Below are 13,696 nucleotides of genomic sequence, written 5' to 3'. Positions count from 1 at the left end.
TCTAATCCTGACTGGAGTTTCGGATCGGGGATCAAGAAAACGTCGGACCTTGAGAGGACGCCAAATTAACTAATGAAAGAGCCGCCTGATCTGAAACTGATTTACCCAATTCTTTTTGTCGCTTGGGGTCAAGGTCCATGGCCCCCGAAACGGGCTCTTCCGGACCCGGGACTTGTTGGCTTCGGCCGGAGCCTTTCGGTAGTTTTGTCGATCCACTTCTTTCGCGACTTCATGCCTAGCCATTCTGGGAACAATCGAGAGATCGGGAGAGATCGGTGATAAGATAGGCACCGGCTCGGCTCGGATGAACAGGGACAGCCTACAAAACCGCTGAGCAAAATGATGTCATGAAGCCTCAAACGCGACTGTCCTACCCTATTCTCATTAAAGATGATAATGTTTATAACGCGTTGATGATGTAAAGCGCGGTTTTACTACGATATCGTTTTATAAATGGTTAATGGAGATCAGAGAGGCATAGTTTGAGGTTCATAATTTAAACATGTGTAATTGACGACGCGTTCTATTTCTGAAAAAAAAAAAAAAAATGAAAAAAAGAAAATAAGGAAATGCCCTGAGTGAAATAAAACATAGACCAATCTATATAAATTGCGCGACAAACTTTTCATTCTCAATAAGGCTCTTCATGCAATCAAGGCAGACTTTGCCATAACCTTCTTGGCAAATCCAGTCAAAGGATCATTGCTGACAATGTCAAAGACAGAGAGGTCAGCCTGGAACTCCTTCAATAGCCAAGTGCGAATCTCAATCGCGACAAGACTGTCAATACCAAGCGCAGGCAGCGACTTTCGCGAGTCCATATCCTCCACATCAGCCTTGATGATCTTGGAAACACCCTCCAAAAGCTGCTGTAGCACAATTTCGTAGACCTCATCGGGCGAAGCAGCCGCGGCGAGCAGCTTCTTCCAGTCCTGGCCACCAGCGGTAGCACCAGTGCCTTGACGATCCAATTGGTTGAGCACTGCGAATCGCGAGTCAGCGAACCAGTAGGGGTCGTTGGCTGCTAGCTTGTCGAGTTGACCGCCTGTAGATGCGCCGAGAGCGACCTGTGTAGGGGTACGGCCTGAGATGGCGGCCTTGATGACATTGAGAACATCATTCTCATCCATACCGAGCAGACCGCCATCCTTGAGAAGCTGGAAGACCTCACTTCGCTCTGTGGAAACACCGATGCCGACGACGAGACTGAGGTTGATGCTGGTGGCTGCGAGTCCTGAAGCCGCGCGGTGATGAGCGAGCGCGTCTTGGTACGTGTTACCCGCGTTGTAGTTGGCTTGACCTCGCGATCCGATGATACCGGCAATTGAAGACAGGCAGATGAAGAAATCCAAGTCAGTAGGGAGGAGTTCGTGCAGGTTACGCGTCGCGAGAAGCTTGGGACGGAGAGACGCGTTCCAATCGTCAGCCGTCATGTTACTGTAAACCGCGTCCTAAAGTGCATTAGTGAGTGAATACAAGTAATCTCGAAGGAGGACGTACTCTCAGATCCATGGCGCAGTGAATCAATCCCTTGATGGCTGGGAAGCTCTGCTTCACACCGTTGATGACAGGCTCGAGCTGAGACTTCTCGGCGACATCAACCGCAAAAGCCTTGGCTTGAACGCCTTGAGCATGAAGCTCATCGAGAAGAGCTTGGGCTTCGGGACGCGAAGCGGCTGATCGAGAGAGGAATACGAGATGACGCGCGCCTCGTTCGACAAGCAGACGCGTCACCGATCGACCAATACCGCCGAGACCACCGATGAGAACGTAGGTGGCATCATGAGGCAGACAGAAGCTCTCAAGACCCTCGGGAACGACCTAAAAGTTATCAGTACGCGTTAAGAGAGAAAGATTGAGAGGAGACTAACCGGAACAATATCATCAGGACGAGGGTACAGAACAATCTTGCCGACGTGACCACCACTCTGCATCAGTCTGAAAGCCTTCGAGACCTCACCGAAAGAGTATCGTGCAAGGTTGTTCAAAGGCGAGATGGCATTCTTGGACAGAAGCTCAACGACCTGGTTGCCGATAGCCTCGAAACGGTCAGGATAGCTAATGACCTGAGTCAAGATGTCTAATCCAGAAAAGGTGATGTTATCAAGGAACGGACGCATGTCCAGACCGCTGTTATCGTAGATGTCACGCTTTCCAAGCTCAATGAAGCGACCGAAGGGTGCAACACAAAGCCATGTTCGGCGAAGTGCTTCACCAGCAAGAGAGTTGATGACAACATCAACACCTCGTTGGTTAGTGAGACGGAGAATACCATCAGCGAAAGAGTAGTCACGGCTGTTGAAGATGTGAGACTCCTTGATGCCGTACTCTTCAATCAAAAGACGCTTCTTCTTCTCAGAAGAGACAGTAGCAAAGATCTCAGCACCGAGGTACTTGGCAAGACGAATGGCAGTCTGACCAACACCACCCGCCGCAGAGTGAATCAAGACTGACTCACCGCGCTGAAGACGCGCGACATCGATGAGGGAGTGGACGACTGTAGCAGAGGTACACATCAAAGAAGCAGCCTCCTCGTCGCCGAGATGATCAGGTGTTCTCTGGAAAGTACGAGGATCAACGCGGACACGAGTCTGGAAACAGCCTGCGTGCATACCAAAGACACGATCACCAACCTTGAACTTCTGCACACCAGCGCCAACCTTGGCAACAACACCTGCACACTCAATACCGAGGGTGCTATCCTCCATCTGACCCATCGCAACCATGACATCTCTGAAGTTCAGACCCACAGAACCGACCTCGATCTCAATCTGGGTATCCCCAAGAGGTTCAGAGAGATCAGGAACGGAGAGGTACTCGAGAGTGTCGAGAAGACCAGGATCGCGGATGGAGAGCTGCAGAGGCTTGGTGACTTGCTTCAGAGGCAACTTGACGGCTGAGAGGTTGTTTCCTGTCTTGGAGGAGTCGAGGAGGGCTTTGAGGTCGGGGTTGGGGATGAGGCGCTCGACGAGGACTTGGTTGTTGCGGATGACGTACTCGGAGTCTGAAGTCTCGCCAAAGGTCTTGCGGGAAATGTTCTCGACGATGGTTGAGATGGTCTTGGTGTTCAAGGCGGAATCAAGGGAAGTGGATGCATCGAGACCAAGAGTGGTGAAGGAGATGTCAGGGTGTTCGGCACGAATGGTTCGTCCAAGACCGTTGATGAGGCCTCGAGATGCAGTGTCGAGAGTCAACCAGAGAGTTCCACGCGATGCAAGGAATAGGGAGCGAAGCTTGGTGAATGTCTCGTGGTCAAAGTTCTCTAGGAAAGGAGTGTCGATGTCGAGGGTGGAAAGGGTCAAGAATGGAGTGGTCTGCTCAGGGATATTGGTAAAGTCAGTCTTGGCGACCTCGTAGCCTTGAGAGGTCAAGTCACTCTCAGCCTGCGCAACGAGTTGGCTGAGTCCCGAGGATGGGGAAGATGGAGTGACGATGAGGACTCGACGGACTGAAGGCTCCGTCTCGGGCTTGTGGCGCGCGATGATGAGGTCTGAAACGGGAGTGGAGGTGAAACCGGTAGAGCTGAAAAGGTCAGTGGAGATGGCGGCAGCGTGGTTGGCGATCAGCAAGATGCCGGAAGGCTTGAGGATCTTCTTGGCGTTCTTCAGGATGAGCGAGATGTCGCCCTGCTGCTCTTCAACGTCTAGGAAGATAACATCGAGTGTTGCGTCCTCATAGCCTTGAGAGCTGGGGTCCTGAGCGAGGTCAAGCTTCTCCTGCTGGATCTTGTTCTTCCAGGCCTCAGGGACGGAAGCCTCCACATCGACAGGTCCGTCCAGGGGAGTCGTGAGAGTAACAGATGCGATGCTTCCTTGAAGCTCCTCAGCCTGTGCAGTGAGAGCCTTGAGAAGAGTGCTTGAAGTGGACGAGCTGTACTCAAGCACGTTCAATCCAGGTAGCTTCTGACCCAGAAGAGATAGGTAACTGCCCAGCTTGGAAGCCAAATCGGTACCCTTCAGAAGCTGCTCGAGAGTTACAGCATCAGAGATCTCGATATCGACCACCTTCTTAGGAACAACAGGGACATGTCCAAGCGACTGGCCGTCACCCGAAGAAGAATCAGAAGCACCCCTCAGAGGCACAGTCTTACATCCCTTAAGCGCAATCAAAGGCTTAGTACCATTCTCAGCAAACGCAATGACATCGCTCAGCATGTTGGTAGCACCATGTTTCTTGGAAGTGCTGAAACCATGATACTTGGTACCGCTAGTTGAGTCAAAGTCCGCAGAGATGTACAGAGAAGCAGTCGAGACGGGGACTCGGGCCTTGATCTCGGCGGCGTCACCGGTGCTGGAGATCAAGAGATGGACAAACACATCAAGAACAGCGGGATGGATGAGATGAGCGGGCTCCCACTTCTTGGGGTAGAACTCCTTCGTATCGATGACTTCCATGGAGAAGTGAGCCTTGTGATCGAAGAGGTTGAGTTGCTTGACGCCCCGGAATGCTGGGCCCAGACTGAAGCCGGACTCATCGAGCTTGGTGTAGAAGACGGTTGGGTCGACGCTGGGAAGATCAGATTGAGAGATGTCCTTGTACTCTTGGTTCAGAAGAGCGTTGGCCGCAGCCTCCTCGTCCAAGAAAGTACTGTTGGTCTCATGCTTGTAAGACGTGCTGACAAGACCAGTACAGTTGGTCGTCCAAGAACCGCTCTCATTGCGACTTGAAACCGTAAACTCTGTCCAGTGTGACCACGACACATTAGGTCCAGATCTCCAAGGCGTAAGCTGAAGTCTCGTCTCAACAGTCTGATCAAGCGGAACAACAAGAGCACTTCCAATGTTAACATCCCGAATAGTATAACCCTCAACATCACTACGCGTCTCGACCTGTCGCAGACCCTCAATCGCCATGACGATCATACCAGCCATGGGGTAAATGTTGGTGTTCTGGAACTGATGGTGCTCAATCCATGGCTGCTCCGAGATGCGGAGGTAGTTATGCCATGCAGGCTCGGCCTTGGTGGAGCGAGGATCTCTGACGCCGAGGAGTTCGAGACGGGGGTGTTTGCGCTGCTTGTAGGCGGCCACGGCGGCGGACTCGTGCCAGTAGCTGTTGGTGGTGTTCCAAACGTAAGGGGGAAGATCGACGAGTGCGGAGGTGGTTTCGGTGTAGGCGTTGGCGAGGGTAACGTTGACAGGGTGGCCGAGAACAAGGAGCTCGCCAACGACTTCGAGAGTAGTCTGGATGGCATCTTGCTTTCGCTTAATGGCAGAGAAGTACTTTGGCGAAGCACCCTTGTCACCAATGCTATCAAGGATCTGCTTCAGAGGTCCTTGGAGAGCAGCGTGAGGTCCAATCTCAACCATAGCATCCGCACTACCCTTCTTACCCGAGGCCTTGCGCTTACCCAATGCACCAGCATTGGCAGCAGCCGTGACAGCACCAGAGAAGTTGACAGGGCTGACAAGGTTAGCAACCCAGTACGCGGGGCCAAGTTCAGTGCCGTCGATGGGCTTGGCCGAGACGGAGGAGAACATGCGGACTTTGGGGTTGCCGGGCTTGAGCTCCCACTTGCCGGAGAGAGAGTTGAGATACTCCTCTGAGATCTGCTGCATGTGATGAGAGTGGTAAGCTGTAGTGACGCGGAGTTTGCGAGCGAAGATGTCGTCGGCTTGGAGGAATGTGAGAACCTCATCGATGCCTTCGACGTCGCCGGAGAGAGTGACACTGGCGGGACTGTTGATGCAAGCGATGACGATCTTGCCTGCTGTGACGCGGCTGAGATACTCGCTCACACGCTCAGGACCAAGACCGACAGCAGCCATTGAACCAGTCTTGGTAATGTTACCAGTGAGATGACCACGGAAGTATGCAATTCTCATAGCAGCCTCCTTGTCGAAAGCACCCTTGGCATAAGCAGCAGCAATCTCACCGCTAGAATGACCAATAGTGACTTGAGGGTGAATACCCCAGCTCGCAAGAAGATCAATGATGCTGAGCTGAAGAGCAGTGCAAGAAGGCTGGCTGACGTAAGGAAGGTCAATGATAGACTCTTTCGCATCGCGATTGAGCTCTTCAACAAGATCCCAGGTGCTGCCGAAGTCCTTGAGGTACTGGCTGCATGCGTGGAGAGATTGGTGGAAGACGGGGTACTTCTGGAGTTCTCTGCCCATGGCGAACCATTGAGCTCCTTGGCCAGTGAAGATGAAGGTAAGGGCTTGAGGTCGGGGAACGCGAGCGGCTTTGGTGGGTGCGCCGTCGAGGGCTTGCTGGAGTTCTTCGATGGTTGAAGCAGCGGCGTAGGTCTTCCAGGGAAGAGAGGAGCGCTTCTCGGAGAGAGTGTAGGCGAGGCGGTGGAGGAATTGGTCCTCAGGAAGTTCGCGGGCAGCAGGCTCGACGAGATAAGCCTGGAGCGTTTGGCTGAGACGAGCGATGCCAGACTCTTCGTGGGATGAGAGAAGGAAGAGGTGAGACTTCTTGTCAGTCTTGTCGCTAGCGTCTTGAGATCCGTTCCCAATCAAGCCGGTAGTGAGAACACCCTCGACCTTGGTGTTGTGATGGCCCTTGAGGTTGTGAGTCTTGAGGAAGTGGTACGCATCATCCAAAACAGCATGAGCGTTTGCTCCACCGTATCCGAAACTGTTGATACTAGCCCGCCGTAGACCAGCAGGCCACTTGATCTCCTCAGTAGGAATATTGATCTTCCACTCATCAAGTTTGATCTTAGGATTGACGTTCTCAAGCCCGTAAGTCGGTGAAATTACACCACTCTCAAGACTGTAAATCGTCTTGACAAGACCAGCAAGACCACTCGCACCCTCAAGATGTCCAATGTTACTCTTCACAGAGCCAACATAAACTGGCTTCTCCCTCGTCTTGCCGAAAACGTTGCCAATGACCGAACACTCAATAGGATCACCGACCTTGGTACCTGTTCCATGCGCCTCAAAGAAATTGGTCTTTTCGAAGCTCAGACCAGCTGAAGCATAAGTCGCACGGATGAGCTCTTCCTGGCGAGAAGCAGAAGGTTGCGTGATGCCGAGGGTTCGACCATCTTGGTTGCTACCCGTGCTTCGGAGGACGGCACGGATGGTGTCGCCGTCGGAAAGGGCCTTGTCGAGACGCTTGAGGACAACGAAGCCGCCGCCTTCGGCACGGGCGTAGCCGTTGGCTGAGGCGTCGAAGGAGTGGCATTTATTGTCGGCGCTGAGGAAGGACATGGAGGACATGAAGACGCCGAAGTTGGGAAGGAGATGAAGACCGAGACCTCCGACGAGAGCCTGCTAAGTTAGGACTGAGTTTTGGTGGTGGTTAGGAGATAACTTACAGAGTCGCTTTCGCCATTTCGAATGCTTTGACCTGCGAGGTGCAGGGCAGTCAATGTGGAAGAGCAAGCGGTGTCAATAGTGACGCTGGGTCCCTTGAGGTTGAAGAACCAGGAGATGCGATTTGAAAGAAGGGCTGGACCAGTACCGGTGGCGGTGTACTTGGGGGCGCTGTCCATGTCGTAGGCTTGAAGATCCCAGTAATCGTGCTGGCATGCTCCAATGTAGCAAGACATGTGTTGATTGGCGACCTCGTCAATCTTAAGACCAGCTACAACCTGTCAGCTCCAAACTTTCACAGTAAAATCGGTAACCTTACCATTCTCGAGACCCTCGTAGGCCAGTTCAAGCAGAATCCTCTGCGTAGGATCCATACCCCTCGCCTCCTCAGGCGTAATAGAGAAGAACCCAGCATCAAACTTATCAACATCGCTCTTCAGAAAATACCCCTGCTTGGTATTCAACGTCCCCGCCCTTCCACCATCAGGATGATAAAACCCATCAATGTTGAAGCGGCTCTCAGGAACATCACTCAGAGCATTCCTCCCCTCCTTGAGAAGATCCCAAAGATGACGAGGCGAAGTTGCATCACCGGGAAATCTACCAGAGACTCCGATGACAGCGATAGCAGACGAGATGTCGCCGTCTACCTGAGGGAGGCTAGCATCGTGTTCAACGCCACCATTGGCAGTGCCATTGTTAGCACCCCCGTTAGCAGCGTTGTGAAAGCCATTAGCGCTAGGATGAGCTCCATGGCCGTTGCTAGTGCCGTTTGCGCCGTTGGAGCCATTGGAGAGAGTCATTGTGAGAGGAAAAAGAGTCAGAAACAAAGGTTGTATGATAGGCGCTGGCTTGCTTTGGATTTGACTCTGAAGAAAGGATGATGATCACGGAAACACCAACATGGAAACGAGTTGGATCAGATATATGAACTGAAGTATTGTTATGATATGATGGTCACAGTGTAAGCGCATTGCGGCTCGGAGCTAGGTAGACCAGGTTAACAGGCTTTGGGTCTCATCTACCGAGTATTTCGTGCATCCGACTAAACTCATGCACGTCTTCGGAAGATATTGACCATGAGATCGGAGGTTGCGTCAGCGTCGGCGCCGAGAGAATGACCCACTGCACCCTTGTCAGACCGGGCCCGGAAAGTCCGCGGCCAATGATATCGAGCCGGGGATAACAGAATTTGAGTTGCCGTATTATTCTTGCGTGATATTCGAGACTCAAAAAGGATCCGTATTTGCCTCAATGGAATGAAGTTGTAGTGAGGTCAAGCTGAGACTTTTCCACTCTAGCCGGTACATTATCGGAGTTCACAAATCGCTTTCAAGCATCATATCCTTGTCGAGAGGATAGCTTCACATTCTATACCGATGCGCTTGTCCTCACGATTGGCAAGAAGGAACACATGAAAGGCTAAATGCACCAGAACTGGTATTTATACAACTGCCCTTTTGTCGACACTTCTTCTTACGGTATCTTCTGCTCTGCCCAGGATGTCGATATTCTCAGATGGGCATTTATCTGCAGACAAACTGTTTTCTATTTACAGGCAAGGTCTATCCATTTTCTGTGTATTAGAGATAATTTACTCGAAGTTGAAGGCGAATTGTCTTTAAATAATTACAGTCTTGGCTGAGATAATGTATCCCGGCCTGATTACAGTCTCAGCTCCTCTCCTGTCTTAATCTCTAAGCTTGACATTAAGCTCAGCTAAGTTAATCCAAATAGTCATAAGTTTTAAAAGTGTTTTATTCCTGGTGTTTAATTGTCTTTCTATTTAAATATAAGCTAAAAAGGCAATTGTCTTTTGTGCCCGTCCTGGTAAACCTTAACAGGGTAAACCATGCTCCATTGTGCTACTATGCCGAACCGGATCTACTACCTATACTCTGTAAGATCCTCAATATTCAATAGATAATAGGCAATGGTTTAATACTCCTCTTGGGTTACAGCGAGATTATCCCCGATATCATTATCTGAGGGCGTTGTAACATCCTGCTAGCTAAAGGTTGAGTGACTTGCGCTCTGACGGTATGGAAGTGTCTTAAGGTTTAAAGCTAAATGAATTAATGTCAATGCAAAAGCTAATTGACATCAACAAATTCAACAGCCGTCTTTAGAATACGAGGTACTTTTATTATTGCTGTCTATAAATACATAGCAATAGTTCCTCCGTCCATGCACTCGCTCTCCATATTCTCTCACCCATTCATTGATCAGTTTGCCTGCAAATACAGCCCTTGATCTCATCGAAATCATGAAGCCTGTGGCCATTCTCCTCGCGCTTGCCAGTACAGCCTGTACAGTGTCGGCTGGTTTGCCCCGTTTTGGTTCGTGATATTCATTGCGATAAAAGATGCTGCTGTTCTGACTGTACACCTCACGCAGAGAAATGTACCGCTCCTTCGCAGTGCAATTCCAATTATTGCTCCCCTATGAGATTTGCGGACTGCGACGAAGTCCTCAATTGCCGTGGTAAGTAGCAAGACTACAACATGCCTCAGAGAGGCTCAGAACAGGGACTAACTACTTGAAGATAGGGTATGCTATGGTGCTTCAGTGGACTGTAAGCCAACCATGAAACCAGCTCTTGCTGTTATTATACTAACTGATACGTAGCTCCGTGTTCGAATGACTGGGAATGCAACTCCAACCATTGCAAGGGTACAGCATTGACCACTCCATACCAAATCTTTACTAACGCATCGCAGGAGGAAGATGCTATGACTGCCGTGATCCTCGCAACCTAGCCAGGGCCAGGCCCCCGTACCTCTCTATAGGCTGTATGTCTTTGTTTTGAAGTTTACCATGCTGTTTTGAAAACTGACTGTATATCTTTAAAAGCTTCCTGTACTGCATTCGAAGATCAATGCTGCGAGTCGCAGTGTCGAGGTATGTTGGCAACCCCTGGTTTCGGTCTAGATTGATGAAAGCTGACGAGTCTATAGCCAACGTCCAGGGGAATATGCAATGCATCAGTAATACGGCAATCATGGACAGGGGTGGGCATGGGCCGTTCCAGGTGGAGAATTCACCTCCTAAGCATTAATTCGTTATGCCAATAGTTGGTCTGGTCAAGAATATCTTGTTGTGAGAAGGGTTGGCATTTATGGCAGTTGAGATGTTATTATGTAGATTAGATAGATATCTGTTAACGGAATCCCCGCATGCCAGGCATCTATGTCTCGACATGATCCAAGCGGCAGCCAAATAAGTGGCTGTTAATACCGTGTGACTTTAGCTTCTTTATAAAGCTTGGGAGTACTTTATTTATCCTGTCCATTATATAAATCTCTCCATCTATAGTCTGCCTCAAACCCTAAGAGCTCTTTGATCTTTGCATTACTAATAGGCGCCTCCCGAGCACCCATGGTTCTTGTGAGAGGTATGTTTGGGCACTGCTCCTTTAGAAGCTCTGTAGTATTTCTCTTATTCGTGATCTCATCGTTTGTCGCGTTGAAAACCTGATACCCCAAGTCGTCTCTGCTTAGCGCAAGTGAACAAATTTTGCCCAAATCACGGACATCCACATAGGACCACCCATGAACCTTCCACTTCTCAACATCGTTTACATAACTGTGAAACACTTTGTTGTACTCGTGGGGGCAAACAACAGCGCCGATGCGTAGTGCATAAATATCGACATCAAATTTAGTCGCAAAGCTCCTCGCCGTACGCTCAGCACAAATCTTGGACAGAGAATAGACGTCCATCGGATTGGGATCATGACTCTCGTCTACAGGGAATGCTTCAAAGTCTACATCGCCCTCAGCGTAGGTAACTCCGTAGACACAGACGGAGCTTGCCAGGATTATTTTCTTGACACCCAGACGACAAGATGCCTCTATGATGTTATAGGCTCCAAGAGTGTTTACCCGAAAGGTCTCAATGTCAGGGACAAGCATGTTTCTCGCGACCCCGGCGAGGTGCAAGACCGCATCGGGAGGATCGTTGATAGGCTCTCGAAACGGTTCAGTGAGTCTGAAATGGGATGAAAGAGCGCTATAGACCTGCCCGCCATCTGTAAGGTCGCATCGTAAAGTGTGAACCTTTTGGGAAAAGTCGACTGGTAACGGTACTAGATCCAAGTTCAAGATTTGATGGCCTTGAGCTAACAGGTATTCGATGATATGCCTGCCAGCCTTGCCCGAACCGCCAGTAACAATGATTCTCTTGCTCATTTCTGTGAACTTTGTTTTAGAAGTTTCTTAACAAGAAGGCCAATGACACAAGCCGGCGAAAACAAGATTGACGTGTGAAGTGTTGGATCAGCGCCTGGTTCTTGGAGTTGACAACTTTGAGGCCGCACCTGATCTGAAGGAACATGTTCCTACTGGACTTGGCGGAAGGACTTGACCGGGTGCCCCACTGACATGGTGAATATCCAATTATATAGATCCTGCACCATTGTTTGTTAAATAGCCTCTGTCTCAGCCGTTTCTGCTCGGATAAGTACATGCCGGTAGGAAGACAGGCCGGGATCCACACCGGCCGGCCGAGGAGGGGTTCATGTTTTGGACTTAGCCAGGCGAATGGATTCACGTTTTTACGTAACTGATACCGGAACAAACGCAATCCAATCTCCATGTGGATTGGTGTTTGTCGTTTGGAGGCCGCCGGAGAGATCGTAATACAGGCATGAATGGGAAAGTTTGGCTGTCAGGTAACTATTGGCCAGACCAGAGGGTGATAACCCTGACTACCGGCCCGCGCACTTTTGATTGGTCCACACCCAGATCCTTCGCCCAGTGTTCTACGTTCTTGGCGTTCCGGCTGGGCTCGCTAGCAATATGGCCGAGCCTCAACTGCACGATCACAGTACTAAGGATGCTCCTTACAAGACCGGTGGCACGGGAAGTGAACTAGAATCAATGGAGGGGCATTGTATAGATTGTACCTATAAGAAAAAACCACTATAACATGAGTAGTGAGTAAATGCAGTAATTCCAGCGAACAATCCATCCAGAAGATTGCCCAGACCGCCTTGTGCCCCTGCCAGTTTGAACGCCAAGCCACTTTCAAGTGCAGTTTAGCCACTCCCTAGCCAATATGGAGGAAAGTCTCAATTTCCATCGAGCAGTCAAACAGCTCCAGGGCGGAAAGGACGCCCCAAGACTTGCGCAAACCTTGCTTCAACAGCTCACCCAAGATGAGAAACTGGGTTTGCTACATGGCGACCCGCCTTTCTGGAAAGGTTTCTCCCATCTTTTTGGCGGCGAATACACAAAGCGACCCTATAGCCACGGAAAACTAGATCGTCTGGGAATCCCAGGCGTACAATACTGCGACGGTCCTCGAGGAGTCAACATCAACCAGGCCACCGTCTTTCCGTGCAGCACAGCTCGAGGTGCAACCTGGGATACCGCACTAGAGGAAAGCGTCGCGCGAGCCATCGGTCGCGAAGCTCGAGTCTATGGAGCCAACTGCGTAGGAAGCGTCTGCGTAAACGTACCACGACATCCAGCTTGGGGTCGTGTGCAAGAGACTTACGGCGAGGATCCTCTTCTCTTGGGCGAGTTTGGGGCTGCGCATGTTCGCGGTCTGCAGGAAAATGTAATGGCATGTGTCAAGCATTTTGCTCTCAACTCAATGGAGACGGCTCGATTCCGTGTCAACGTGTCGATCGACGCTTGTGCACTTCATGAGGTCTATCTGCCCCATTTCAAACGGTGCATTGACGCTGGCGCACTCTCCATCATGACGGCCTACAATTCTATCAATGGAGAATGGGCAGGCGAGTCAGTCGCTCTCATTCGTAACATCTTGCGCGAGAGATGGAGCTTTTCGGGCATCGTCATTACAGACTGGCTGTTTGGTCTGCGAGACGGAGTCAAGTCAGTTAAAGCGGATCTCGACATCGAATGCCCTTTCCAGAATCGCAGGCAGACATCTCTGCGTCCTGCCCTTGAGTCAGGAGAGATAAGCTGGTCTGATATTGACAGAATAGCCAGCCGTATCATACAAACTCAGCTGACGTTCTATGCCAATCGCCAATCGGTCGAGCCGGAAAGGGCGGTCGTGTTTGGTAGAGAACACCGTGAGTTGGCGAGGACTGTTGCCTCAAGAGCCATTGTTTTGCTCAAGAATGGCCTCATCAATGAACAGCCACTTCTTCCTCTATCGCAATCCATCAAGACTTGCGCTATAGTTGGTAGACACGCCGATACTGCACTGACTGGCGATCGCGCCTCATCTTGGGTCCACTGCCCTGAAGTCATCTCTCCCTACCAAGGCCTGAAAGAGCAACTCCCACATACATCAATCACTCTTTCAGCATCCAGAGATATCAGGGCTGCAGTGGAAGCGGCAAGAAAGTCTGAAGTGGCCATAGTAATGGTTGGCTACGACGGCGATGACGAAGGAGAATTCCTCAAGCCCTCGTGGGAGAATGACGGAGAGGCTCTGGCGTTGCTTCCCCA

General features: G+C 50.6%; 4 protein-coding genes across 4 annotated transcripts; 2 read left to right on the top strand and 2 right to left on the bottom strand.

Annotated features, from left to right (window-relative positions):
- Positions 1 to 570: 570 nt before the first annotated feature.
- Positions 571 to 8,071, bottom strand: FOBCDRAFT_249181 (uncharacterized protein; the record flags this gene model as incomplete). Its single annotated transcript, XM_059610871.1, has 5 exons — positions 571 to 1,451; positions 1,501 to 1,821; positions 1,872 to 7,226; positions 7,271 to 7,539; positions 7,588 to 8,071. The coding sequence occupies 5 exons, from the start codon at positions 8,069 to 8,071 to the stop codon at positions 645 to 647; spliced, it is 7,236 nt and encodes a 2,411-aa protein (XP_059464563.1). The 3' UTR covers positions 571 to 644.
- A 1,463-nt stretch (positions 8,072 to 9,534) lies between these two features.
- FOBCDRAFT_271772 (uncharacterized protein) lies at positions 9,535 to 10,027 on the top strand (the record flags this gene model as incomplete). The annotated part of the gene is made up of 5 exons (XM_031177754.3): positions 9,535 to 9,607; positions 9,666 to 9,752; positions 9,818 to 9,843; positions 9,897 to 9,941; positions 9,989 to 10,027. The coding sequence occupies 5 exons, from the start codon at positions 9,535 to 9,537 to the stop codon at positions 10,025 to 10,027; spliced, it is 270 nt and encodes an 89-aa protein (XP_031048887.3).
- Positions 10,028 to 10,543: 516 nt separating this feature from the next.
- On the bottom strand, positions 10,544 to 11,603 carry FOBCDRAFT_238371 (uncharacterized protein; the record flags this gene model as incomplete). The annotated part of the gene is made up of 2 exons (XM_031177753.3): positions 10,544 to 11,460; positions 11,531 to 11,603. 2 exons carry the CDS (start codon positions 11,601 to 11,603, stop codon positions 10,544 to 10,546), a joined length of 990 nt encoding a protein of 329 aa, XP_031048886.3.
- A 723-nt stretch (positions 11,604 to 12,326) lies between these two features.
- Positions 12,327 to 13,658, top strand: FOBCDRAFT_104767 (glycoside hydrolase superfamily; the record flags this gene model as incomplete). Its single annotated transcript, XM_031177752.3, has 1 exon — positions 12,327 to 13,658. A coding segment is annotated over one exon (1,332 nt), but the record flags the coding sequence as incomplete, so codon positions are not given.
- Between the last annotated feature and the right edge of the window lie 38 nt (positions 13,659 to 13,696).

Source organism: Fusarium oxysporum, chromosome III, assembly GCF_013085055.1.
Source record: "Fusarium oxysporum Fo47 chromosome III, complete sequence".
NCBI lineage: Eukaryota > Fungi > Ascomycota > Sordariomycetes > Hypocreales > Nectriaceae > Fusarium > Fusarium oxysporum.
Note: the sequence above shows the minus strand (reverse complement) of the source record. Positions and strands in the feature narration are given on the sequence as shown.